General features: G+C 44.8%; 3 protein-coding genes and 1 long non-coding RNA gene across 5 annotated transcripts; 2 read left to right on the top strand and 2 right to left on the bottom strand.

The window, feature by feature from the left end:
• The first annotated feature begins 67 nt into the window (after positions 1 to 67).
• Bulli (regulator of MON1-CCZ1 complex protein bulli) lies at positions 68 to 3,174 on the top strand. Its single transcript, XM_003707573.3, has 11 exons — positions 68 to 244; positions 319 to 624; positions 700 to 874; positions 961 to 1,120; positions 1,206 to 1,311; positions 1,401 to 1,554; positions 1,625 to 1,688; positions 1,805 to 2,024; positions 2,121 to 2,290; positions 2,379 to 2,654; positions 2,801 to 3,174. Exons 1-11 carry the CDS (start codon positions 125 to 127, stop codon positions 3,060 to 3,062), a joined length of 2,013 nt encoding a protein of 670 aa, XP_003707621.1. The 5' UTR covers positions 68 to 124; the 3' UTR covers positions 3,063 to 3,174.
• On the bottom strand, positions 2,183 to 9,979 carry LOC100875654 (GTP-binding protein Di-Ras2). Its single transcript, XM_076541920.1, has 5 exons — positions 9,792 to 9,979; positions 6,115 to 6,446; positions 5,877 to 6,022; positions 5,548 to 5,813; positions 2,183 to 5,041 (listed from the first exon to the last, which is right to left on the bottom strand). The coding sequence occupies exons 2-5, from the start codon at positions 6,299 to 6,301 to the stop codon at positions 4,834 to 4,836; spliced, it is 807 nt and encodes a 268-aa protein (XP_076398035.1). The 5' UTR covers positions 6,302 to 6,446; positions 9,792 to 9,979; the 3' UTR covers positions 2,183 to 4,833.
• LOC105663822 (uncharacterized) lies at positions 8,147 to 26,653 on the top strand. Its single transcript, XR_001097217.2, has 4 exons — positions 8,147 to 9,440; positions 17,822 to 23,566; positions 23,657 to 24,613; positions 25,422 to 26,653. It is a non-coding gene; the product is annotated as an uncharacterized LOC105663822 (long non-coding RNA).
• Ntan1 (N-terminal amidohydrolase 1) lies at positions 10,533 to 18,414 on the bottom strand. 2 transcript variants are annotated; one of them, XM_003707514.3, is made up of 7 exons: positions 18,277 to 18,414; positions 13,773 to 13,960; positions 13,620 to 13,685; positions 13,323 to 13,505; positions 12,970 to 13,178; positions 12,687 to 12,848; positions 10,533 to 12,590 (listed from the first exon to the last, which is right to left on the bottom strand). In XM_003707514.3, exons 2-7 carry the CDS (start codon positions 13,957 to 13,959, stop codon positions 12,465 to 12,467), a joined length of 933 nt encoding a protein of 310 aa, XP_003707562.1. In that variant the 5' UTR covers position 13,960; positions 18,277 to 18,414; the 3' UTR covers positions 10,533 to 12,464. The 2 variants fall into 2 exon arrangements, with proteins under 2 accessions (XP_003707562.1, XP_076398033.1); XM_076541918.1 differs by lacking the exon at positions 18,277 to 18,414 and adding an exon at positions 14,118 to 14,140.
• Positions 26,654 to 26,739: the final 86 nt, after the last annotated feature.

The raw sequence follows: 26,739 nt of genomic DNA, 5'->3' as shown, positions 1-26,739 counted from the left end.
TATATCAGATGAGGTGGCAGCAATAGACAGCGCCATCTAGGCGATTACGCACTTATAAATAATCTGACAGCGTTAAAATACAGCGATCGAGTGTTATTATTTTGAATAACTGTGAAATTATAAAATGGAAACTGACGATCAGGATACCAACGATGATTATTATTTGGAATTATCGTCCGATCCAATTAAATTCGAGTCTATTAGTTCACTCACAAATGTATTCTTTGACGATTCTAAACAACAGGTTAACATTTTGATACTTAACTGTTTTTTTCGCTTGGAAGCTTAATTATTGATTGAAAACGTGTTTATTTTCAGGTATTTGCAGTTCGATCAGGAGGTGTAACAGGTGTATCGGTTAAGGGACCAAATCAAAACATAAATTTTCGAATGGAAGATAAGGGTGCAGTAATATCTATTAAATTTTCTCCTGACATGAATATACTTGCGATACAACGTTCCAATTCTTCTGTTGAGTTTGTCAATTATTCTCCTATTGTTGGGCTCGATAATATAGAATATTCTCAACCGTGTAAAGGAAAAAATGCAAGTATATTGGGATTCGTTTGGACACATGGAAACGAAATATTACTTGTTACCGATTATGGAGTAGAATTATTTCAAGTAAGAGTTTGAAGTGTATATATATTAATTTGTTGTCCACGATAACTCGTGGTTAAAAGTTCATAATTATTTCAGGTAAATCCAGAAAAAAGAACTGTTAGAGTTTTGAAATGTTTAAGTTTAGGTATAAATTGGTTCGTATTTTGTCCACAAAGTTATTTAGTTTTATTATCGTCTGGCACAGTAGGGAATCAAATGCAAGCATTGCACGTAACACCCGGAAATCTTCATAAATTAACAAAATTTGAAAGTACGATATCAAAAATTTTTTCATGGTTACCAGTGGTTAATGTCTGAGAAAAAAATATACACTGATCGGCATTAAAATTGTTCTAGTGGAATCCGGTACAACAAAACCGGGTAAACTAGCAGTTTCAGAAAGAGACGTAGCTCTGGCAGTTTTATACGGAACACCTTGTATTATTTTGCTACGCCATCAGCCAGGCGCTAATCGCTCTACAGGATCTGCTTCTGTATATGTATATACTGTCCATAAGTATGCTTTTTTAGTATTCTGAATCGGATGAAAAGCTTGACAGGTTATCGTACGGTATTCTATACTTTTTCATGTTTTACAATAGAATGACAACAATTAGAAGAAGTCATATTTTAAAGCTCGACGTCAGCGGCAGATTTGCCATTAACGTTGTAGATAATCTTATAATTGTTCATCATCAAGCTTCAAAGGTAAGCTGATATACGTTATTAGAAGGAAATGAAAGAAAAGAAAATAAAAGATATTCGAAATAGTCATAACATTAACGGGAATTTTCCAGACATCGATGATCTTTGATATCATGTTACCGGGTGTGAGCGATGGTACCGTGATGCATCATACTAGCGTGGCACCCGCAAAACAGTTGAAACCGTATAATTTAAAAGTACCAGGAGCAACCTTATCGAACGAGACTTATCAACCTTGTCAATTATGTATCCTTGGTGAAAGCAACGAGCGTTCTTTACCGCTTTTATTTATGTCTTTCCTGAACGTTACGTACAGATTCGCCAAATTGGGTCGTTTTTCAGCCGAATATAATCATCGATGCGAAGTTGGGTTGCTTGTGGTAGGTTCGTTAAAATTTCATCATTTTCAATCGTACCATTTTGTCGTCCCAAATTTGAAGACGATATAATCCGATCAAAGGCAATAGATTATTTCGATCTATTCGACCGATTACAGGTACGTCGAATTGAAGTTGGAAGCTTTGGTAAAACTTATTACGGACAAGATATTGTTGGTTGAATTTTTAATGCAACGAACAAATGCAAAGCATATTTTAATACAAGTGTTACAAAATTTTATAACACAATTGCCTATTAGTTTAATGGACATGCCGACGATATTTGACAAATTGAATTGCGTCTACAGAAATTATTTGGAAAGCGAAATACAAAACCAGGCGAGTATATATATATATGTAGGATTTTGATTGTTTTTCGTTCATTGTTTCGATAAGAAAAGTTTCACTGATTCATTCGTTGATAAATATTTTTAGATGGGAACACCTTTGCAGAACAACATTAAAAATACGAGTACAATAACAGAAGACTATAAATATAAACTGTTACTCAATCAAAGTGACATGTATAGTTATATATTATCGAAATTTCCTGAGAATACAATAGATCCGAAAATGATCGTATGGGTTCTTCTCGAGTATATCAGGTACATACGATAGCTGGATCGATCATACTGTAAATTATTGGTTAGGATGAAATAGGAACGCATCTCAGTGACGTTACGTTGATTTTAGATCGTTAGCCGAACATGAAATTCCCGTGCAACACTATTTGCACGAATTAGTTATCACAACGTTGGTTCAACGAAAAGCATACTATCAGCTTCATCAATTACTACAGTATCACGTAGTCGCGGATTCGAAACCTTTGGCATGTCTGTTGCTTTCTCTCGAGAATTTGTATCCCGCTGCGCATCAGCTTGCTTTGGATATGCTTAAACGATTGGGAAACGCTCACGAGGAAATAATCGAAGTTCTTCTCTCGAAAGGGCACATTTTAGCAGCGTTGCGGTAAAACTTTTTGTATACATTATTGTTATTGTTATTATTACTATTATTATTATTATTGGAATGCGACGAATGGGAGATAAAGTGGGATATGGTGCACGATACATGGACGATTATTCTGTATATAAGATGATTCTTTTCGGTTTCAGATATGTTCAATCAGTTGGAATGGCGGATCAAGTATCTGCCAGAAAGTTTTTGGAGGCAGCAAAAACAAGCGAAGACGCAACGTTATTTCACTCGGTATATAAATTTTTCGAACAGCGTAATTTGCGACTGCACAACACTACGGCTTTCACAAAAGGAGAACATTGTCAGCCGTACGTTCAACATTTCAAATATTTATTCCAAGGAACGGATAACGGTTGTAATTCGGATACAAATTCCAACGTAACAACGATCTCGTCGTGAAACGTCATCTTGTTGCTGTTATTATTGTTGGTATCGTTTATCGAACGAAAGTGCATAAAGCGATTTTACCATAAAGCGAAAGAACGTTGAATACAATGAAATATTTATTTAACCCGTTATAATTTCACTCGCATAATACGCCGGAGAAGTGATATTCGATCGCGTTGGCGAATTCGCGATACTCGAACGAGTTGGTTGAACACAACCAACAGTGTTTAAACGGTGCAATTTGGACATTCAGAGGATTGTCGTTATCTTAATACGATGAAATTTCGATGGATCGTTAATTTATTTTAAACGATACGTTTTCACGCTTATTTTTGTACAGAGCGAATGCGATTCGTTCGAAAGCGACAGAGCCTTCGCCGTAGCACGAAACGACATTAATAAATAGTATTGTAATTTATAATAGAAATTATAAATTCACAATGAAAATAGAAGGAAAGTATTTTAAAAGTTGTACCTAAGGGAAGAATCATTTCGTTTCGTTTTATATTCGTGAAAGGATAGAGTAATCGTTCGACGAGAATATTGCCGATCGATTCGAAATGAAGAAAAATATACGTGTACATATATTGTTTTCACGGGTTGTACTTCATTGTTTGGTGCTTATACGTAAGTTATATGCGAAATATTTAACGATACACATACGAACGAGTATTAATTTGATTCGAATACTTTCATGCACATAGACATTCGCAGGTTCACGCGCATTGATAGACGCGTAAGAGTAAGTAAATGCTTGTATATATTTTTATTTTAGTAGGAGTATCGTTTTGCACGAATTAATGGTATGTACCAAGAGTTTACTTACTAGCACGAACGTTTAAGTCGTAACTCGTGTCGCGAGCTACGGTTGGACGAGAAAAGCATCGCAACTTAGTTGGTAAATGGAGGATATTTCGATCTACTAGTAAATGATATGAACGCGTGACCGTTACAAATGGACGGATAGGATATAAATAGATGTAAAACATGAAATAGACGCGAAGAATAGATTAGAAGATAAAATTGGAAATTAAATTGGACAGCAGGTTAAAGAGACGTAGAAAAGCCAAGGCGGAGAAGGAAAAGAATGTGACGGAAACGAATGTAATTAGGTAATTATTGAGAAGCTGAAAATGTTGGTCCTTTCTTTGTCGTTAAGACGCTACGAGTTAAGAAGCTGGTATTCGTTCTAAAAAAAACTGAAAGAGTCTGAATGTTCGATATCGTTTGAATATTTAAACGCGCCAACACTGCAATTACCTTTTTACGTTTGATCATAAAGGAAATGAATTTTCTCTGGAATAGGGGAAAAGCATTCGTTTCTTCCCATCGTCATCGGGCATCGATATTAATAAAAGAAGAGGAAACGGTCCTTTTCTTGTTTTCATCGGGTATGATGAGTATTTCGCAGTTCTCTCTTCGGTAGACTAGAGTCGAAGTGGTGGGTTGTCGCGCGAAATATGGAAAAGGGGTCGAGTTCGTAATATTTCGATACGTGTATGGGTGTCGAGCAACGCGACATCGACGTCATTGTTCTATTCCTTCAACCCCTTTCATTTCCCGCTTTTCTCTCTTTCTTTCTTGCGTCTACTTTGCTTCGTTTGAAATACCAACATAAAACATACGCATCGAGTCTCTTTTCTAGAATTATTTCTTTTCTAAAACAACGAAACCTTTTATTTCGCTCGCTCGCGGACAGAACGTTTTGGGTCACGTAAATAAGTATGTATTTGTACATAAGATAGGAATGGATGGGGAGATAGAAAGAAAAGTAGTAAGAAAATTAGGAAATGTTGCAGTCGTCCGTGTGAGCATCTCTGATCTGCTGTTTGGTTTTTCGCGATGTGCGTCGGATCAAGCTACGACTGCGCGGTTTGCTTTTCGTTTCCTCGTTGGCGACGACGGGGACGTTCGAAGTTTGCGCTGCTATCACTTGCTGAGAACTGGTACCAGAGCCGGCGCTTCCGGTTCTGCCGCGTGGACTGCCAGACCTAGCGATTCGATCGTTTGATTTTCAATAATAACGCGTAATCGATCGAGCGTTACATGCAGGAGAGTAGATCCAAAGTCCGAGAAGTTCGCTAAACGTCAATTTGGTTTTCTCTGATTCGCTTTGAAGTAGGTATGTGCCGTTGAAAGGTGAAAGGGAATAAAAAAGGATTTAATCGACAGCGGTTATCGCGAATTGTACAGTTACGACGATTCGAGTTTCTCGGGGACATTGAGGTCGCGCGTTACCGCATTATCGTTTGTCCCTTGTTCTCGTTTACGCGAAATTGTACGACGAACGACCAGCATCGATCGTTGTCCGTGCAGGAAACTGAAAATTGAAATTGCGAAACGCGTACGAGCTGCAAACTCGAACAATGCTCGTGAGAGAAGCAAGAGGCGGAGAAGGAGGTAACTAAAATAGGTGAGAGAAGGGTGTAACAGAGGTGGAATAAAAACGAAACGAAACGATACGGAAAGGACAGAGGGGGAAAAACGAAAGGAATACCTGCGCGATCCATACGCTGAACATCTCCGTCGGAGACCAGATTCGTCCGTTTCACCGGTATGGTTCTTCGGCACGATTTTCGACAGGGTGATGAAACATCGAAAAATGTCTTTGATATTGTAATCGTCTTTGGCAGAACATTCCATCACTTTGGCACGAAGCTTAGGTAACTCGCAAAATAGCCATTCGCTGACGTCCTCGATCGGCACTTCCCTTCGCGTCGTGGCAAGGTCCACCTTGTTTCCGGCAACGACTATTGGCACTTCCTGTCGAGCAACGTCGAGAAACGATAGAAAACGCGATTCTTCTTAGAATTGAACATACGCTACCTGAAAGTCCGGCCGCTGTTCCCTGACTTCCTCGAAACACCGTTTCACGCATTCGAAGCTCGGTAACGAGGTCGTCGCGTAAACGAGGAGAAACGCGTGGGCTGTAGCGATGCTTAGCCTCCTCATAGCTGGGAACTGCAGGTCGCCTGAAATCAATCGCTAACGTGTCCGCGACTCGTCGCGCGTAAACGCGACGGATATTCTCGAACGAATTCGAGACTATCCAGCGGCTTCTTACCGGCAGTATCCAGCAGATCGACTTTCAGAGTGAGGGTGCCGAGAACGCATTCCCTCGAGTAAAGGTCCTCGACGGTCGGTCTATACCTCTCGCTGAATCCTTGGCCGAGCAGACGACGGATGATCGCGCTCTTACCGACGCCGGCACCGCCCAGTATCACCAGCCTGATCCTTTCGTGATCGACCATTTCGCTCAAGATTTCGACTCGCGAAGCGAAAGCGAAACACCGATTAGATGACTCAAGGAGGCATCGGTCGGATACTTTCTTACTTCCTTCGCTTCCGTTTCTGCCAGCTCTCTTTCTCTTCGAAGGCAGTTTCAGCCCGTCTTCGCTGGAAAAAATCTTACTCTTCTTACTTGCTCCACAACGAATCTATATATCTTTGAACAAAAAGCTAACGAAAAAAACGATCGACGAGTAAACGATATACGAACGGACTCGTTTCGAAGGTGAAAGAAAAAAGAAAGCGCGTCGCGGACTCTCGTTAAAGCTCTGCTCGTTATTATTCGCTAATAGGATCGGGCTGCAACTAATTAGCGTGTCGATCATCGAAGCCGAGAACGTACTGGATATCGAAGGACCCAGAGAGATCGTTTTCCAATTAACGCCGCTCGTCAGAAACTATTTTTCTGTTCGTCGATTTCCTCGCGCTGACCCCGAATCGAAACTTTCGATCGTTCGTTCGTCGAACGAAAAGTGCAGACCAGTTCTGCGAGGAACCGGAGATCCATCGAAGACGCGCCGCGCCGCTCCACATCGCGTATCGACGTTCCTATTCCGCGAGTCGGTCGCGAGCAACTTTCTACGGAAGCAGAGAATACCAGATGCATCTCGTATTTCCGGTGGGTACGCTTAACGCGCTTGCTACTCGATCCGCGGCGAACCAATTCCATTCTCCTGGAATCTCAGCGATAAACAGATGCGACCGCGCCCGCGGCAAATAACTTGTCCTTTTGCATTTTCTTCTATTCCATTCGTTCGTATCCTTTCCCTGCTAATCGAACGAAGCGATTTTATAACGTCAGGATACGATTTAATTACGGATCGGCGCCCGTTCGTTACGCATGGGAATTTACGGAGGCGATAAGAGCTACCCTGCCGCGTAGATATTGCGCGTTTTCGCCCTCGCGCTTAGTTTCGTTTAATCGTTAACTCATCCTCGTCATTTTCCCGTATTAACTTCCTAGAACACGAGACAGAACACGAGGCGCGGAACGCGAACGTGTTTCTTTAATTTCCGTATCGCGCGACCCTCCGGTACATGTACCTATCCGAGGCGAACCACGCGAACGAGCAGCTACGGCACGAACCTTTTATTCGCACGCAACCTAGGGAAACTGAAACAGCGTGCTTGGCAAAGCCGATAACGCAATCTTGCCCGAGCCAGCTACCCGCTACCAGCTACGGTTCGACGAACGCGTCCTACCTACGTGCCGTATACACCGCGTGCTCCTTCTTTTTTTTTTCTTCCTATCTTCTATACTTATATGATCCTTGCGAGGTAATTTTTAAGCCGACAATACCTTTAGGCAGTAACTTTAGCTTGTGCCAGGATAGCGCCTCGACTTGACGATCGAGTGTCCAGCGCAAAGTAGGTACGCGAGCAATCGAATTATTATTTGGCTAAAATAGAAAAAAATATCGTTCGACTAAGGACACGCTCGTACACGGAGCATAGAACGACGAGCGAGAGAGGCGTGGGTGCGGCTGCGAGGACGACAACAAGGCCAGGTAGGGAACGGTTCGTGTATCGAAACCGATCTACCGTGAAACGATCAAAGCCACTGGACAGAGGGCTGCTACTAACCGATCTATTTCTACGCGTTCACTCTCTCTCTCTCTCTCTCTCTCTCTCTTTAGGTCTATCACTCTTTCTTTGCTCGTCGATCCGGTTACCCGACTACCCTGCTCTCCTCCGGTGCGCTCTTCCTTCCCCTTTGTAGCCGCCGAAAGATCCTAAAGCTGATTTATCGGAAAAATTATCGCGACCTTTCCCTCCGATCGATCCTTTCGAAGCCGATCTAATCGTTTTGCCTATGAGACGAATAACTTTTTGCTCGTCCGTTGAACAAAATATTTTCGTTCGATCGCCGAGTCGACGAGAGGAAATTATTTCGATGCCGGAATAACGTGACCGTATCTCGTAAATATTATCCAACGACTAGCTTTTCGCTCTCTTTCTTCCTTCTTCGATTATCGATATTAATTTCTAGCCAAAATAATATCGAAGGTCGTTGTTGAACTGCAGCGTAATTAGAAGCTGTTTCTGAATCGTGTTTCGAACATAATTATTTGTGTACCTCGTCCGTCGGACGTGTCCGCAACGAGAACACCTTCGTGAATGAACGATTAAAAGTTTCCGAATACCTAACGACATAGTCGAGATAAAGAAACGGAAGGTGAGAAAAGAAAAAGGGAGAGGAAAGAGGGCGCGGTATGTTGGAAAGTCGCGTGTGGATTCTCCGTCGGAAAAGAACGTCTGGAGAAAACGTTCGATCTTGCACGGAAAGGCATCCCCGTTAAAGCCACCGACCGTGATAAACCTTCGAGATTAAGCTCGACCAACGTGCTTCGAAACGAGGCGCTAAAAATCTATTGTCTCGTGCAGATCCAATCGTAAAATAACGACGACTCCTCGCGATCCTATCTCGTTACGATTTTCCCTCCTCTATTTATATTTCCTTACTTCCTTGCATTCTTTTTGCTCTTGTCGGTATAGGAATGATTTGCCGCGAGAAATATAGCGGCGACTAATTTTCTCATTGGTCGTGTCTGAATACGCGGTAATGTTCGAAAGGACGGTAAATAAAAGAAAAAAGAGGAAGGAAGAAATGAGATTTCGCGATGAAAATTATGTCTACGGAGAATCCAGGCGACGCGTAATAATTATATTTCGCTCGTTCGAAAGGCGTACTAGACCGATAGATATCTCTGTGTAGAGCGCCAAGTACGAACGTCGATGATCGACGAAGCGACAAATGCGATCGGTGTTTCAAACGGATTCAATTTCGATAATATTATTTAAACATTCGTTTCGATCCCTTCGATCGCGTTTTAAAGCGACGCGTCGGAAGATACGCGAGTATCGCGCTAATCGTTCGCGTCGATCGATCGAATTACTTGACCGTGTCCTGAAACTGTTCGTAAAAGAAGCGGGAAAATATTTCTGTTACTACCGTAATGCTTCCGTATCGTTTGTCGAAAGAAGCCACATAACCTTCAAGATGTAAACGTTCCATGGAAAATATCGCTAAAACATATGTATCATCTAGTGGGAGGGCGACTTGAAACGAAATTAAATGGAAGCTGTGAGAAATGCATGAAAGTAAGCGATATTGTAAAGTAAGCGTACACGGCACATCGTTAAGTAAATTTCGTTTTACGATAAACGGAACAATTTGCCTCTTAACGATCATCGCACGTCGCGTGTTTCGCGATAAGACAAAAATTACGCGAGAACGCACGGTTTTATTAGGGGCGAACATATGGTTTGCTCCTGTTCTCTTTTTTTTTTCGAAAAAGGAGAAAAGAGAATAAGAAATCTAAGCATCGACGATCGACGAGCTTCGTCGCAACGATCGAAACACGATCACATTTTACGTCTATTGTTAGTGGTCGTAAGGGATATACTACGTATTTGTAAATTGCCGATAAATATAGTAGAAACGTGACTTACCGGACACGAGTAACGACGAACGTTAGTCGATAACGGTGCACATCGAATGTTTGGATGGCGTGCAACGGGAAATCGGGAGAAAAATTGGCGCAAACACCTCCCGGAGTCGATGTTCAGGCGGCACTGAAACTCCTTCAGCCTTTAGCCCGTGTCGCGTCGCGTCGCGTCGCGTCGCGTCGCGCCGTGACTCGCGTTAACCGCCGAGTACTACGAAAATCAACTTACCCTTTAAGGAGCGTGCGCAGCGTTATCCACTTTCTAATGATACGGTCGATTCTGCTACCTGTGGAGTACCACGCTTCTCTTTCCTTTTCTCTCGTCGCTTTCCTTTCCCTTTTCGTTTCGTTTCATCGTTGCGTTGCACGGACAAAGAAATAAAGTCAAGATCGATCATCGTTAACGTTCGATCAATTTCCAACCGTTTATGCCGCGATAAAAATACATCGTCCTACCTTCTCCTGAAGCGTTCGGGCGTGAAACGCACCATGGAATTAACTCGAGTTCTTCCTTACGCGCGACGCGACTACCCCTTTTTTTTCATCGCGCGCGACAATATTTCGTCTACTCTCGACACCGTTCGCGTTATTACCTTAACTTACGTACGTATAAATAATGTTGTCCGTAAATTATTCGTGGTAAACCGTCAAGAGTGTTTCGAACGCTCGAATTCGTACAACTTCTTTGCGTGTTCGAAATATAATAATATGATGTTGGTAAAATGTGGGGGAAAACAATTGTAAAAATGTTTAAATCTATCGTTTATTACATAAATATATCACCACACAATGTTACGAGATGATCGTTTTACGTAACAAAAGAAAACGAAAGAGATCGAACGGAAAAGCGTCGCAAGAAGCGGGAAGAGGGAACGAACAAAGAGAGAGAGAGATAGGATCGTAACGTTCGAAAAAGTGTAAAAACGTCATCGCCATCGAAAAAAGTTGAACGTTATAGGCATGAAAATGATAAACTATTAGAAACGGCACCGAATAAAAAGATAAAACGGAGAAAAAAGTTGGGAAAAAAGTGAGCAGTGATCAGTCATCGCAAAGTTCTCCTCTTCGAGTTTTAAAAGCTTTCCCACTTAATCATCGTCGTGATCAACGTTAACGACGCAGCGGTTAAAGTCGTCGTTGTCCTCTCGTCATCGTCGTCATCGTCACAATCACGAATGTTTTTTCGCTGTCTACGCGTAACATAGTAAAAATATATCTCTTCGGTTTCTATAATTAATATTAATTTTAGTTAATTCGTATATCACTATCGGAACAATAGACAATGGCCAACTATATTTTCCCCTCGCACGCATACTTCACGGGCGAGAGAATACCATAATTTTTCTATTAATTTCTTTCTCGTGCGAGATAATATTCCTTACGGGATATCGAGTCCCTTTCATAAATACGCGTGTCCTGTTCTTAAAAGTTATATCAGCGGTTAAACGAATAAAAAAAAGAAAACGGAAAAAGAAGTAGAAAGGATTATTACGTAGTCGTTGTTTCTTTTTCCTTTTCCGAAGAAACTCGCTACTTTCTCACGCAGCGCTCGAGTAATGCAAACTTATTTACAACGCTAGTTTCGTTAACTTCACTCTCTTTTATGGCAAGTACGGAATGTTTGTTGCGCAAATTCCTCTACTCTACCCAAGAGGACAGAAAATACGGGGGCAAAAATATAAAAGGAGTAAAAATAACAAGTAGAAGAATAAAAAGGAACAGGAGAAGTAGAAGAAAAAAAAGAATCGCAGTTTCATAAATGACTCGTTTCATTGTTCGTAACAAATTCTCGATCTCGATGATAACGCATCGATTATCGATACTCGTTGTTTTGATAAACGTTACGCGATTCTGGCATCGTTATATACATCGCTGACTAAACGTTATCCAGTAACTTTAATTTCGTTAGTTTCCGTTCGTTTGGTGGAACGTCATAATATGTTAATTTATTATTCCATTTAAATTCACGAAAATATTTACCAAAACAACGACGGAATAGCCTGCTGGAGTGAACGCGCTCGTAAAAGTAAGCTGAAGAAAGAAAAGAAAGTAGGAGTAAGGAAAGAAAAGTGAACGCGAGCGCTGATTACGGTAGTAATCATAAGTCAGATTAAATGACCGCTCTTAATAGTAGTAGTAGTAGTAGTAGTAATAATAATAATAATAATAATAATAATAATAATATTAATATTAATAATAATAATAGATCGTTGGTCGCGTTTGAACGATTATGAATCGGCGAAAAATCAATAGCAGTTTGTAGGTTTTCTTATCGCTTAATAACGGGACCACAAACTAGAAGGCTTATCGGGTATAATAGAACGGCGCAGCGTCTACAACTACGACGACTACGACGACTACGATTGCGACTGCGACGACTTGAAAAGGAATTTTTGTAACGGATCGCAGTCGCGCGTATCGTTTCGAGCGATATCGTATCCTTGTGCTTGGGGAATAATAAATTTTGAAAAAAACCGTTCAACTAACAACGTTCTCGATAAGATAAAAAACGCGAGACATGCGCCGATTACGATACGTCCACTTTATTACGGTGGTTCTTCGTCGATTGGTAAATTTATTTTTGGATTCGATATCACCAGGGAAATTTCGTAAACTGCCTTCCTTCGTGTTTCCTTGCGCGTGCGAGTCCGCGCATACGATGCAACGATAGCCAACGTTAATATCTGATGGGTTGCCAAACACCGGTGGTTTCGTCTCGACGATAATAATGAGGTCTGTTATCACGGAAGACGGTGACGGCCGGAAATTGATTGTCCTGTATGTATTTGAGCGTCGCCCGGACCTAGAGCAAACCAAGTATTTCGGTTAAGAGGAACGCGAACGCGAACGTTACACGCGTTAAGTACGTCCAACGATCTCGTATTTATTCGAATACCACCTGTGATACGAAATGCGGAAGTTCCACTTCTGGCGAAGTCGAAAGGTGTTGCAGAATAAATTGATCGGACTGAGCTAACCAAAGGTCGACTCCTCTGAGAGGATCGTAGTTGAACGGTCCGATTCTGAGTAGTCCCAGCGTGCAATCGTAAACGTCCAGAACCTGTGCGGAACGATAGAGATTTGTTGGTAAATTGCCGTCGTTTCGGCAGCGGTCACTACTTTTCTTTTCTCCTTCGTTAACGGAAATCAGAAGAGTAGCTGTATATCGGATAGTTACGCACCTGCTGACCACCGGTCAATTGTCTGGCACACCTTAGAGCTTGTTCGGGACCCTTGTCTGGGAAGGTTGCGGGAAAGATCTCGCCCGTTTTCACGTTCAAACCGATCCCGAATATCATCGGCCAATGAATACCCCCCCTTACGGTTGTGTTCAATTCGCCCACGCAACAGAGAGTCAAGTCGATCTCTACCGGTTGTTTGTGAAACGCGGCTAAAACGAAAATCCTTAAGTTTACCTTAATCCTCGATCCTCGATCCTCGATCCTCGATACTCGATACTCGATACTAGAGATTTTACACGATCAAGTTGGAACGTTGCGTTTTCGCGAATGTCCCGAGCAACTTGGAAACTTACCGAGAATATTGCAAAATAGTTCTTCGGAATAATTTCTAGGATCAGAATAGCCACCGACCAGTTGCAATTCCAGCCGACCCTCCGGGAATCCTAGAGCTAGCTCGGTTACCCTTTGGACCATCGTCGCTGCCGCGTCTTCGGTGCCAGCTCCATCGAGATGCGCCAACGCCGCAGCACCCGAACCTACGCCACCAGCCATCGTTAGTTAGTGATCTGGTTCGCTCTCGTCTCGTTAACGCGCCTAATTACGATACAAACTGATCGGTAAGGCGAGTTTCGATCGATCGCACGGCTTACCGGAATGCCTCACAACGACGATTATGCAGGTAGTCATATCGTCCGAGCCGATAATGCTCACGTTTTCTGAAAAAAAGACAGACGAGGTGCCGTGTAACGAGCGACTTAACCGTAAATATTTGAGGAACAGAAGGGATCGGAGAAGTCACTTACTGTCGTGTGGTAAAGTAGCAGCCATTTCTCGTTGCTGGACATACAGCAGACCCATTGGACCCACCAATTTCGCTGGCATCGAGTGCAGTTGCGTCGCAGTTTCACGATAGACCGGATGGGCCGCGTACAACGACCTACTATCCGTTGGAATGTCCTCTTGCAGGACCCCGTTCACCACCAACACCATTCTGCATGCGTATAGAACGAAACCGATTAATTCAATTTTCTATCAGAATAAAATAGAATATATCATAGAAACGGATTCGATGTTTAACGTAGGGAATGAAACGTTGAAAGTTGAACGACAAGGAACACGTTTGGAGAACGGAGGACGAAGGACTTTACTTGTCAAAGCTCACGATCTACGAAGCGTTGTGGCAAAGCCAGTTACAAGATCGAGAGATCGAAGATCAGCGGTGGCGATGGCGACGGCGATGGCGGCGGCGGCGGCGGCGGCGGCGGCGGCGGCGACGGAGGAGAGCATCGTTCGCGCTCGGAGTCTGCCGCTAGCGTTAATCGCGTTAACGATAAAACCTCGGGACAACCGTGCCAGCCAAGTCACTCTCCTCTTCTGCCGCTAACTTACTCGAAAGGTTAAGGTCGTTCGCCTCTAACGATGTTCCGCGTTTAACCCCGCGTCCGTTTAACGAGATTACCAACAAACCGAGAAAAGAAACTAGATCGAGTTTCGCGCGAATAGGCGTCGGTAAGTCTCTACGCGCATTCGATTCGATTCGATGCGATTCCATCGAGATATTATCCCGAGAGAATCACTTTTCGTACAATAATTATCAAGTAATTATGAGCACCGTTATCGGTGAAAATGCCGATTGGTCGATCGGTAGTGGGACGGCTTAAATTCCAGTAGGAACCAATCGAAACGGTCGTTAGTTTCGTAAACGTCGTCGGCGTTGCTGGTCGTTGGTAGTTGCAAAGCGAATGAGAAAATGAGTTGCCTGTTTGCTTTCGATCGTTCTTCCGAAACCGTTTTAATCCGATATCTTCGATCTTCGGTCGATCGCGAGAAATTCGAAATTTCTCCGATCCCGATAACGATAGTAAACGCATCTACGTATTCGGGAAAAGGACACGCAACGATCGCACGATAAACGTCGAAAAACAACGGGGAAGTCGTTTCGATAGTTCGGTCGGTGCTCGGTTGCGTAAGCTATGTATTTTAATGAGCTTTATCTCTGTCGAACCATCCTAATAGCGTATAGTATATACGTTCTCCGAGCGATAAGCCCCGGGGCTTATTTCTTATCGGGAAAGAAAATCTTTTTTCCCTTCGGGAAGCGTGTTGAAAGAGTAATCGCGTAACGACGCGCAACTCGATGGACGCGGATTCGATCTACGACATTTCCGATTCCGTCGATTTCGCGAGGAGCGATCAATGATCGACGAATCGAACGAGAATTCCCACGACGCGTGGAAAATTAGAAACACGCCGATCCGGTCCGAGTCGAGACGAGGCGACGCGACGGCGAGATTATACGGTACGCTCGGTACGATGCAACCATTGTTACCGACGAAAATTACACTCTTCAAAATCCATTGTACCAGATTGCTGGTCGCGGCGGAACATTTTCTTCTCCCTTCTCTAGCTAGCGCGTTATCTTCTTCTTCTTCTTTTTTCTTTCTTTCCGTAAACCGTAAACACAACAAATTTACCCGAGTGAATTTACTTGGCCGATTCGCGATCGAACATTAACGCGAACTCGCAGGATTTTTTAAAGACAACCGAGTTATCGAGAGGCGATCAGGATGACAAAAGTTTAATCGTAGACGACCATCGAAGAAAAGGAGAAGAGGGAGGAATAAGTACGGAGAGGTAAACGAAAGCAGAGAAGGATAGAGCGGGGTCCGTAACGGAGCGAAATGCGAACGTGGTTGTTCGTGACCATAATCGGCACGGCTAGTTGGCTGGCTGCGCGGATCGAGCCACACGGAAATCCACTTGAAAAGTAGCCATTACCTTAATTATCGGTCTCTTCGAGAGAGCTCGCGTGCAGGCTGGCCGGAACGGGGAACGTCGCTCGTCCATTCCGATCAACGGCCAACCCCGCCGCACTGCTCTACGTGTCTACGAATTTTTGAAAACGCTAGAAAATCCTCTAATCGGAAACATCGATCCTTCGAAGTTCTCGTAAAATCGTTTTGATGTTTGTTTTTCACATACATACATAGAAATGTCTTAACTTAACAGACGAAATATGAAGAATGCTGGTTCGCCTAGTTGCGCGAGAAACCGTGATCAAATACCTTGATCGATCGGAGCCTTCCTTATCCGGCATCTTTGCTCTTTTCGAGGGTGTAATTTAGAAACGGTATACCAGAAATCTTCTCCCTTATTCCTTATACTTGTTCTCCGTACCGATTACTCGTGGAACGCGAATCGACCAATCGTGCACGTCATACAGGCTACAGCGTACATCGACCGTCTACAGTCTACAGGTACACGGATGCGCGTAATTGCATTTACGGCGACGGCGACGGCGATGACGGTCGGTTATTTATTAAACCGTGAAAAAGGGCCGTAACCATTAACGAGTGCCTTTCCGCGAATCGACCGGTGTTTTAGACGTACCGAGACGAGATTCTCGGTGCTTGACCAAGGTTTATCGAGCGAAACGAGATTCCTCTTTCGGACGTTGTCCATTTCGTTGGTGAAACTTTGAACAACTTTCTTTTTGTCTCGTCCGTTCTTTTAATTCGCAGCGAACACGTTCGAGACCGAAAGGTCGAAAGGGACGTCCGCATTTCGTTTCTCAGCGCGCCTATGTAACTCGTCGTAAGACGAATCGAGTTACGTACGCGCATACAACGATTAATCGACCGACTTAATTAGACGGCCAATTATCATTATCGCGATTGTCATCGGACGCTAATCTCGTCCGATAGTCGGTCCTCGAAGACCGAGATGCAAAGATACCGGGGCGCTCGATACTCCCGAACACGCGAGCACGCGATCGATCAAGATTTTTCGCTAGAGTATCTAACCGAGAGTTCGAGAAAGCGAACGAAAGCGAGCAACGAGAAAGGGAGATGGAAAAAGCGAAAGAAACGAAATAGTTGGTCGGTGTTGTAATTACGCATCTATCGGAACGTACTTACGCGCGTCTGTTTGAGAGCGAGAAAAAGAGAGAGAGAGGGGCCGAGCAGAACGACAACGACAACGACCACGACCACGATGACGAAGAAGCGAGACCAATGGAAAATTTCACGCCGTCGCGTTGCTTCGATCGCGCTTGTCACGAACGAAACGATAAATTATTATTACCAACGGAGAATTGTTTACGCGGAATAAGGAGGAAGCTTGACGAGAAATCGAGAAACGGCATCGAATCGTTTCGATAGCGAAGCGGGGAAAAAAAGGTCGACGACGTTCCTCGAGATACGTTTAATCCGCTTCGGTATTATCGATCGTAGCCATAATTTTCTCGTAAACGTTCGTCGAAGAGGACGTTTGAGCAAATCATTAACGATTGTTTGGCATCGTGTACTCTCGATACACGATGCAAAAGGACGGTCATTATTCTCTCCTTTTTCCGCTGGCACGCGCTTTTATCGTCGGGTCGTCGTTGGTGAATAGGCCCTGTGTCTGGACCTACGTTCGGATTCTTCGTTCCTAAGCTGGATACGATCGCGAATACGTTACGGTTGCCGAAAGGTATTCGAAGTTGCTCGATCGACGATCACGGACAGATTTTATTAGCCCGCCACCGTATGGCCACGGACCGGCGAAGCTTTTCCGATGCTTCTCGATTCTCGACGAACGCGTAATCCACGAGATAACAAGAATTTATCGCCGAAAAGGTTATCGACGTAAAGCGAGCAAAGAACGTTCCAACTGTGTTATCAATCCGATAAAGCGCGGGGAGACGCACCAATAATTACTCACGATTCGAAACTATTCTCCGGCAGCCGCGCCGCTCGGCTTTTTCCCTCGAGATCGTAAGCCCCTCGACGTTTGCGGACAAACGATCGAATCGTTTCGCGATAACATCACTCGGAAGCGGAAACAATTACTAATACCTAATATTCTTTAGATCTAGACGGATGTTGCTACGAATGCATCAACCGGACAACGTCGAAGCGACGGCACGCGCAAAAGCGATAGAAACGAAAAGAAGATTCGAATCGATACGAATCCCGGTGGACGAACAAGGCCAACGCGACTCCTCTATTATCCTCCGTATCCACCGTTCTCTGTCCTTCGAAGCGTATTCCTTCTCGGCTACTTGCTCCTAGATCCTCGGTTCTCGGTCCGTCCTTCGTCCTCCGTGACCCGGAGAGCAATTAAATTTATGGCTTTTCCCTGGTCGAAGCGGCCGACGATATAGCGTGCATAATAAGCGTGCTCGGATAACGGCTGACGTATAAGTCACTGCGCGACCCGATAAGCGTTGTCCAAAATCGACAACGCTACCGTGTTCTTCTAATTTCACGAATCGTTATCGGTCCATGTTCGACAATCTTCGAACGTACAACAGGAGCCACTCACCTCGCGTCTCTTTCGATTTCCTTTAGGCCAATCGACGCGTCTCCGCTGCCATTTTCGAACGATACATGCCACCTCTCCGCTTCCCTTTCCGCTTTTCCTTTTCTTTTTTCCTCGTTTCGACGTTACGTCTTCAACTTTCTGTAACAATAAACGCAAATAATAAAGAAAATGAGGCAAACGAGGATGAGAAAAATTCCTTAAAGATAAATCTATTTGTTTATCTAGCGATTCCCGACACGACGGTTTCACCAGAAATTTTCCTGTCGATTCGTCTATCGCTGTCGCGGAAAAGTTCTAGTTTACCTTGGATGACTCGTCGTTGTCGTCGTCGCCGCGATTAACGGTAAACCGCGCATTCGTTTGCTCCTACCAGAGTGAAGCGACCGGAAAGAGTATAGCTTTTAAATTAATTTATTCGTATATTGCAATTAGGTTAGCTTCGAGAAAAATCGCAGCTGTCTTGCGATTCTACTCCTCCTCTTCTTCTTCTATTTCTTCTTCTTCTCTTTCTCGAAACGTTACGGAGCTTTCGAGAAAAAAACAAATATACCTTGCGCTCTCGCGTAAAATATACGTACAACCGGTAGGTCGAATTTGCATACAGTGGCCACAGCGAGCCTGCAACCGAGCAACTCGCTACATATTTATGCGCTACGACTTCCTTCGATTGTTTATAAACGTACTCGCGCATACGGTCCTCGACGCGACGATTCTACGTTTTTTCCACGATTTCACGGACGTATTTTGCACGCTGGCTCAAAACGATCGGTGTTGTTGGAAAGGTAAAAAGAAGAAAAAAAAGGGGGGGAAAGGAACAGAGCGAGAGAGCAAGAGGAACGAGAGAAACGATAACGAGAGTAATCGCTTAGGTCCATCGTAAAGATGCGTATATCCTCGTGCAAGCTTGATGCACGAAGGTGGAAGGGAATACGGATAGGACTCGGACGCTGACGCACACGTACACGTCGCGAGCTAGTCCGCATTCCACGAGTGGAACAACCGGTACATGGTTCAGTGGCTCTCACGTCGCGTCTCTCGAAGGTATACTCGAAACAGATGGAATCGTTATGCAACGGAGGACGTGTCAGGAGCCCGGGGAGATTCGCGGAAGATGAGCTACCCTTCCGGGTCCCCTTTTCTTCTCCCTTTTCGTTCCATTTCCTTTCTTTCGTGCCCGTTCTCGTTTCTTCCGCGGTCGTTTCCGCTCGTTTTCGCTTCGGACGCGTTTATGCTTTACCGCGATCGAAATCGAAAGTCGATGAAACGTAAAAATTATTTTCCGTAATACACTCCTTCTATTAATTTCGTAGCTCTGCGAGGACATAGTCCCTAGAAGCATTATTTCTCGATTAGATTCGAGGTTGGTTTCGCGAATCTGTTAACGAGCCTATTTCGACTTTCATTTTCGATGCGATCGCGTTTCAGGATAACCCTTCGGTGAACCGATCAACGAACCGGTTCTTATTCCGACCTATTCGTTTCGTTGATCCGCGAATGCGAGCGATTTCGATCGTTTCTCGATGCTGCGGCCAACCAACGATCAAACTTGCGCGCCGCGCTCCGAGTCGAGTCGAATCGCGGCGCGCGTAAAATTGAAACGTTACGGAAACCGATGGCGCATCGTTGGCTAGCAAGTAGCCGTCGCAGGTGAGCTAGCGAGAGAGCAAAAGGTTAACACCCTCTGCTAGCCTTAAGAGCGCGTTAACTCAGTTAAGCCCGTGACTTAGGAGAGTTCCGAGCGCTGAACGCTCGATGCCGAACACCGAACTCCTCCTCCTCTTTCTACTCCCTCTTTCTACTCCCTCTTGCCCCTATCTGTTCTGTTCCGTTCTGTTCTGAACCGTACACTCGCATCTCCGACTCGAACGATCGATCTAATTCGAGATCCAAAACGTTGCCGACCAAATTTTCGCTACCGACAATTTCTAAGCCATGCTCCGTATACGAGAAGAAGAAACTTCGAAGGATTAAGGTTGCGAATCCGTGGGAAACTCGCGGCTCGTCGCTCGAGCATGGGAAAGTACCGGCTATCGGTTATAATTCTATATTACGGTTCGCGCAACTACCTACCGATTAAAGTTCGCGACCACGCGATACCGCCATCTCACCTGATCGCGTGTACACGTACACTCTACGGTTATGAATACGCGGTTATTTATATGCGAGTATATGCTCTTCGTTTCATAAATTTACCTTTTAAATTTGTTAATTTACAATTAACCGAATCGGATTTGCGGGAACAGTACAGATTCCAGGAAGAGTCGTAAACAGATAAAGACGAACGCGATATGTTCGAAATGAGCAGGCCGAACGAAACGCGGTACACGGGAAAATCAAATGAAAGGAAATAAGTCGAATTACGACGGAAAGGAAAAGTGGAAGTTAAGAAAAGAGAAAAAAAATGAAAAGAAGTGGAAGTTGTGAGCGGACGTCTCGTGTGCAAATACGCGCGAAGACGAATCGGTGGTTAGTTGTTGCGGCTAAGAGGTGCGCTCTCGCGGCAATGTGCGCGAGTATCCATCTAAATACAAATACAAATGCGCTTACACGTACACGTAGATGCGGTGCAAGAAAAGCCGTGATACCGTGCACACGGAGACGCGATACGAGCGAAGCTCCAGGCGCGGTCAGATTAATGAAACTCGTGCGGACAGTGGTTCTCTTTTCTTCTTTCGCTATCGTTGCGAGCTATATTTTTACGGTTAATAATTTTTGATTTCTAACGATCTTGTCGAATCGTAACGACAGCGACCGAGCCCAGATTATCCATCGAACGACGAAAACATAGAGAAACGAGGAGGAATCGATTCCTCCGTTGACACCACCAGTCTCGCTATTTAATGCTGCTACGCACTTTTTATCACCCTCTCGATGTTATTACCAGCGAATATTTATTAGAAACTCCGATGAATTCGTTGAACGTAATATGTATGCGAAATCGACGATCACGGGTACACGTGTTACACGTATTGTATGGGGATACGGTGACGCGCGGTCTCTTCTCGCGCGTTACGACCCGGCGTAGTTCACCAACGGCGATCAAGTTCGACCGTTGACCCACTTGACGAGTCAATTCGATTCCGCGTTTAACCATTCGACAGAAAGAGACATCCTTTAATAATCGTTCCTCTTCTATCGAGCTTGATCAGTAACTTCAAAGTCAGCGACGAGGTTAAACGATCGCTATCTGCCAACCTCCTTGCATCCAACCACCCGCCTTCCTTCCTTCCTTACTTCCTTTCTTCCGTTCTTCCGGTTTCGTTAACGGACGATCGACTCGTCCAAAATAAGGGAACATTTTCGACGATCACTTAACCGAGCAACACGGACAGACTTTCCTATATGTATCCCGGTCGGATCATACACGTGTTGCTCGTTAGTCGATCTTCGTTCGTAATTCTGCGAGTTGTGCTACACCGCGATTTTACTCTGTTCTTACGTACACGCGTACACGAGCTTTTTCCTTCGCGTCAGTCGGCTAGTTCCGAGTTTCGCGTACTTTTCATTAATGCTAAGCGTCGAAACCGTAATCACGGTTCACGCGTTCGCTTAATGATAATTTGAAACCGCTCTTTGCCACTCGATATGACGCGACGCGTGACGTTTTTATTCGCGTGCTCGGAAAACCGTCTACGAGCTATTACCATATACGGGACGATATATTTTTTTCTTTCGAGCAACACGAAACATTCGCGCCACTAGTAATCGCTATGATACGTATAAAATCGTTATTATTCGATATTATCCAGATATTATTCCTCGTGTATTGGTAAATCCTGCAACAGCAACGAATCGTAGCCACTTTTTTTTTATCCGCGTATTTAGGTTACTTTGACACGTTACGCACGTACGATGCAGTTCGTTTCAACGAGTACGTTTAATTTTCATCGTTACGATTCTCCAATGAGTAATACGCCACGCGACGCGGGAGGCACGCGAGCGTGCCAAAATAAAACGGATTCGTCCAGACTTTTGCCTTTTTCCTTTTTCCTTCGTCGCCGAACAATTTGCGCACGTTTCCCGTGACTATGTTCGCGTTAATATACAAAAATAAACAACCGAATTATCATGCATCGAAAACTGTAGACTGACGTAAGTCGATATCTAAACGCGAAGAAACATGATACGCAATCGCGTTATGATAAAAACTAACCCGTTTCGTTGACGGTGCACGAATCGGCCGATTTCGACTGCGATCGACGAATACGACGTCCGATGGTGATCCTGAGTACTGGACGAGAAGGTGGTTGCCGTCGAATCGTAGTTACGCAACACGTACCACGTAACACGTAACACGCAACACGCAACTGGTGGCACACGCGCGACCTAGACGACCAGGAACGGACGAAACGTCAGTGGTCACCGTTGTCGTGGCCGTCGTTGGTCGTCGTCGTCGTTGTTCGCGTAACGCAACGGCACGAGACGTACCATTGGGCACGCACGATAATCGTGATATCGAAGCAACTACGAACCCGTCGGATAGTCTGTGTTCGCGAGTCGGACAACGGAGACCGAACGGAGACCGAACGAACGTCTCGGGAGAAGACGCGAGATCTCGGTAGGCGGGTCACTCGCGAAACACCGCACCGCTTTCACAGTCGAGAGAGAGTAGGGCGCTCCGAACTCTGAACGACGCGACCATCGAACACAAAAATCCAGCTACATCGGATACGTCGTAGCAAGCACGTTCTCTCTCTCGCCACGATCGACCGCAACGTCCGTATCGTTTGCACTGCCGCTCGCGTCTCATCGCGTCCGTGCTCGACCTCGTCCTCTACGCGAACGCGACTTCGTCCGTTTCCGTCGTTCCTCGTTTAGCGCGCCAACAATGGCGCCACACCGCGCCACTAAATTTTCTATACCTTTCCTTCTATTTTTTATTCCGGACCAATTTATTTACGATTAAAACTCTTTTTGCTAAAACATTAGCCACCTTTTTAACGGCAACTATAATCATTGTCGATTAAATTATTCGAACCCGAACTATGAAATCCGCCGAAATTTTTTTACTATTGTTACTATTTTAACGATCGAAATATCGTGTTTTCGTCTACTCATCGTGTATCGTTCTGGGTAAAACATACATGTATATATATGCTCGTGCACATTCGGACGTTGGGACGGCACAAAATTTAACATGTGCGTCGAATTATTTTTGCACGAAACGCGGGAAAGGCGGAATGATACAGTGCTACCATCTCGCGAGTTCGAACGGAAGCTTCGGTTCGCGATCGATTAAAGAAATTCGATGACGCAAAACTGCAGGATCTTTGGAAAAGTCCATTAATCGGTACATTCATCAATTTTCTCAATTTCGTAACTATTTCATTCTATAATTTTGCAAAATATCGTTCTTACCGAGTATCTCTTCTCTTTTTAGAAGATTGTTCATCGATCGATAATACTGTAAAATCGGAAGATCTATTCTGATAAGAATTATCCCGTTTAAACTGTATTTTATCGACCGATATCCTTTAAGAAGTATCGAACACGGAGCGAAGCTATGGTTTTAAGAGGAGAGCAACGGTACCGCTCGTGATCATGATCACTATGCCAACTCGGCGTTCAAATCTCTCGATCAACTGGCACGCAATGTTCTCGTATCCTGGAATAAACTCGCATAGATATTATTCGTTTTTCATTGTTCTCATCGAGTGTTTGCAAAGAAAAAGGAAAAATAGAGAACGAATCGTATATCCTCGTTTGCCGATTTACAAATAATAGATTCGTTTGATCGGAAAACGCGTACGCGGTTAGGGTGTGGCTGAAATCGCGAGAAAAAGAAACCTACCGTATCGACTAATGGCACTGGTATTGTTTTCGTTAAGCAATTTGTCCGATAGTAAATCAGAGGCATCCATCGTAAAACGCGCGCGAAACGAGAAGAGTGGAAAACGTTTAGATGAAAAGAACGAATGACCGAACCGCGCTTTTAAAGAATAAGTCGCGTAAACGTCGATGGAATAATGGGCGACGAATCGCGAGTTTCCTGAGACGGAAGGGAAACGTCCGCTGACGAGTCCCGAAACTTGAAAGAAGCGGCGCGTGGCACGTACGAATAGGACGTATCGTCGAGTATAGAGCCGCGAACGAATACAACCGCAACTCTCTAGTTTCCGATATTTGCTGCGGCTGCGCCGTTGCGCGCCATCTACCAGGAAGATTCGGCACGATATTTTTATCAAGATCGTTTCGCCCTTCTACTCGGTTTGTCAATTTCATCGGTAGAGTCAAACGTGGTTCGAAGATGGCGATAGGAGGGTAAGACGAGCAGACGCTTCGCGAGGAAGCCTCTTAGTTGCCGTGACAGCAGAAATTCCGAGTCCCGTCGTGTCAGGTGAGTGAAAATCGTATTGTCGCAACGAAGCAAGGACACGTTTAGGTTCGTTGAAAGATCAAACGGTTCGAATATGACACGGAATGGCGGGAAATTTTCACCGATCTTCGGACTAGCGAGGAAATCTCGGAGTGTAAGGGATAACTTGTCGGGTTCAGGTCTGGGAAGTTCAATGCGCACAGCGTGTATACCCGACCTGATCCGATCCGACGAAACGAGAGCATCGAAGCTCTCTCGCGTATCTCTCTCGGATACCTACGTATGCGTATAACGCGACGGTAGTCGCGCTTGCACGATCAAAAATATTCACCGACACTCGAATGCCCTAATCCGCGCGCGTTCGTGTGGATCGCGAGAGCTGGTAATCGCGTGGCGGCTAAACGCGGCGAGGCGAGGCGAGACGAATCGAAGTAACGCGAGGCAAAGCTAATCCGGGCAAGAGACGCGGCGACCAAATATACGAGCTTCAAGTACCGTGTAAACTTCCTCTCCGTCTAAATTAGCCAATCGACTCGCCGTTTTCCCCTACTTTTAACAGTAACGATGATCGGTTGTTTCATGACCATCGAGTTAAACGATAACGCGTCGATTTTGTTTAAAAAAGGAACACGGTCGATGCGTCAGAGCGAGTATCGCGGTATCGGATATGCTATTTGTCGAGTTATACAACCCGTATAACTACGGAATGGAATATCAAGATGGATCATACGCGGACAATCGGTAATCGGATGTCGTTCAAATCCCTGCATAGTTGGTTAGATTAAAAACCAGCAAAGAAATACCATCGGTATTTCTTGTTTTCTTTCAGATGGTAGCGGGTTGCTCGATTCTCGGTAATTAACGGAACGACTCGGAGCTTGGTCATCGAATGCCGGTGAACTGCCTCGGTACACTCGATGCGTTACGCACCTATCGAAGTTGTATCTTTGCTTTGTCACAGTCGATGCGGTTTTGTCCACGGAGGGAAAAAGCCCGAAGAAGAAATTATCTTGCGAGCGAAAACGTCCGAGGCAAAGAGAAAAGGCTTTCGATCGAATCGAAAGCTCGTGTATCCGTTGATCGGTCGTCGCTCGATCGCGTAGGAAATAGCGACGATATCGCCGCTACAGGTGTAGGTATTATAATTATAAAGGTGTAATCGTACCAAAGGAGATTATTATAAGGAGAGATAATAGGCAAGCGATAACGATCGATTGCGTAAACGGATAGGAGGGTGAGAAGGAGAGAGAATTCATAGATAATTGGTAGATAGAGGTAACGGAAGCGATTGATCGCGGAGGAGCGAAAGGTACAAGATAAACTTTCAGATAAACTCGTTTCAGATGAAAAATAAAAGGCGGCGGTTCTGTGTTGGAACGAACGCGTAAAAGCGGCCGCGGCCAACGAAAAGGACATTGAACGAGCCATTTAATTCGTTCGAAAGACGATCGAAGAGAAGTCGCAAGGTTCGCGCGAACGGTCTAGGACGTTCGAACGTCCAGAAACGCGTCGCGAAGCGGTTAACGACGAAACGGAGAAACGGAAAAAGGAGGAATAAGCAAAAAGAGAGAGAATGATCGGGGAGAGGGTAAGAGACGATAGGTTCGTAAGGGAGAAAGGTGATATGTCTCGGGGCAGCGGATCGCCGGCGGAGGGTTGGAAGAACGAAAGGGGAAAAGGGGAAAGAGTCTGAAGCACCGTGGACCAGGACGAACTGGGGCGGACCAGGGTGGCGAGGGTATCAGGAGCAAAGCGGGGTAAAATCGGAGCGATATCGACCGCGAATTGCGCTTGCGCGGAAAAAGGCGCGCAATCGCCGTCGAGAAAGCGGCGGTATCGTCGCGAGATACGAACACGGTCAGTCGATCGTCGCGACGAGTAACGTTGATCAGTCACCCCGTCGCGTTCCGTCGTTTCGCCACTTCCTTTTTATCGACGCACAACGGCGTTCCGTTGCGTTGTCTCGCGACCGATCGACCCGTCCCGTCCTCTGTCCCGTCTTTCTTCCTCTTCTTCCTCCTCCTCCTCCTCCTCCTCCTCCTCCTCCTCCTCCTCCTCCTCCTACTTCTCCTACTCCTCTCCCCGTTACAAACGTTCGATCGCGTTTCGACGACGAGCAACGAAACGCGCCGTCTGTTCGCGAAAAT

Source organism: Megachile rotundata, unplaced genomic scaffold, assembly GCF_050947335.1.
Source record: "Megachile rotundata isolate GNS110a unplaced genomic scaffold, iyMegRotu1 scaffold0229, whole genome shotgun sequence".
Classification (NCBI taxonomy): Eukaryota; Metazoa; Arthropoda; class Insecta; order Hymenoptera; family Megachilidae; genus Megachile; species Megachile rotundata.
This window is presented reverse-complemented; position numbering and strand designations above follow the sequence as displayed.

Bases quoted from the DNA above. Each gene is read 5' to 3' on its own strand.
- Bulli (XM_003707573.3), top strand. From the start codon at position 125: ATGGAAACTGACGATCAGGATACCAACGATGATTATTATTTGGAATTA. The intron at 625-699 runs GTAAGAGTTTGA...TAATTATTTCAG, and splicing joins ATGGAGTAGAATTATTTCAA to GTAAATCCAGAAAAAAGAAC. The intron at 2,025-2,120 runs GCGAGTATATAT...AAATATTTTTAG, and splicing joins AAAGCGAAATACAAAACCAG to ATGGGAACACCTTTGCAGAA.
- LOC100875654 (XM_076541920.1), bottom strand. From the start codon at position 6,301: ATGGTCGATCACGAAAGGATCAGGCTGGTGATACTGGGCGGTGCCGGC. The intron at 5,814-5,876 runs GTAGCGTATGTT...GTTGCTCGACAG, and splicing joins AACAGCGGCCGGACTTTCAG to GAAGTGCCAATAGTCGTTGC. The intron at 5,042-5,547 runs GTATTCCTTTCG...TCGAATCGCTAG, and splicing joins TCAGCGTATGGATCGCGCAG to GTCTGGCAGTCCACGCGGCA.
- Ntan1 (XM_003707514.3), bottom strand. From the start codon at position 13,959: ATGGTGTTGGTGGTGAACGGGGTCCTGCAAGAGGACATTCCAACGGAT. The intron at 13,506-13,619 runs GTAAGCCGTGCG...CTGGTGGCGTAG, and splicing joins CGTCGTTGTGAGGCATTCCG to GTTCGGGTGCTGCGGCGTTG. The intron at 12,591-12,686 runs GTGGTATTCGAA...GGTTTGCTCTAG, and splicing joins TTCCGCATTTCGTATCACAG to GTCCGGGCGACGCTCAAATA.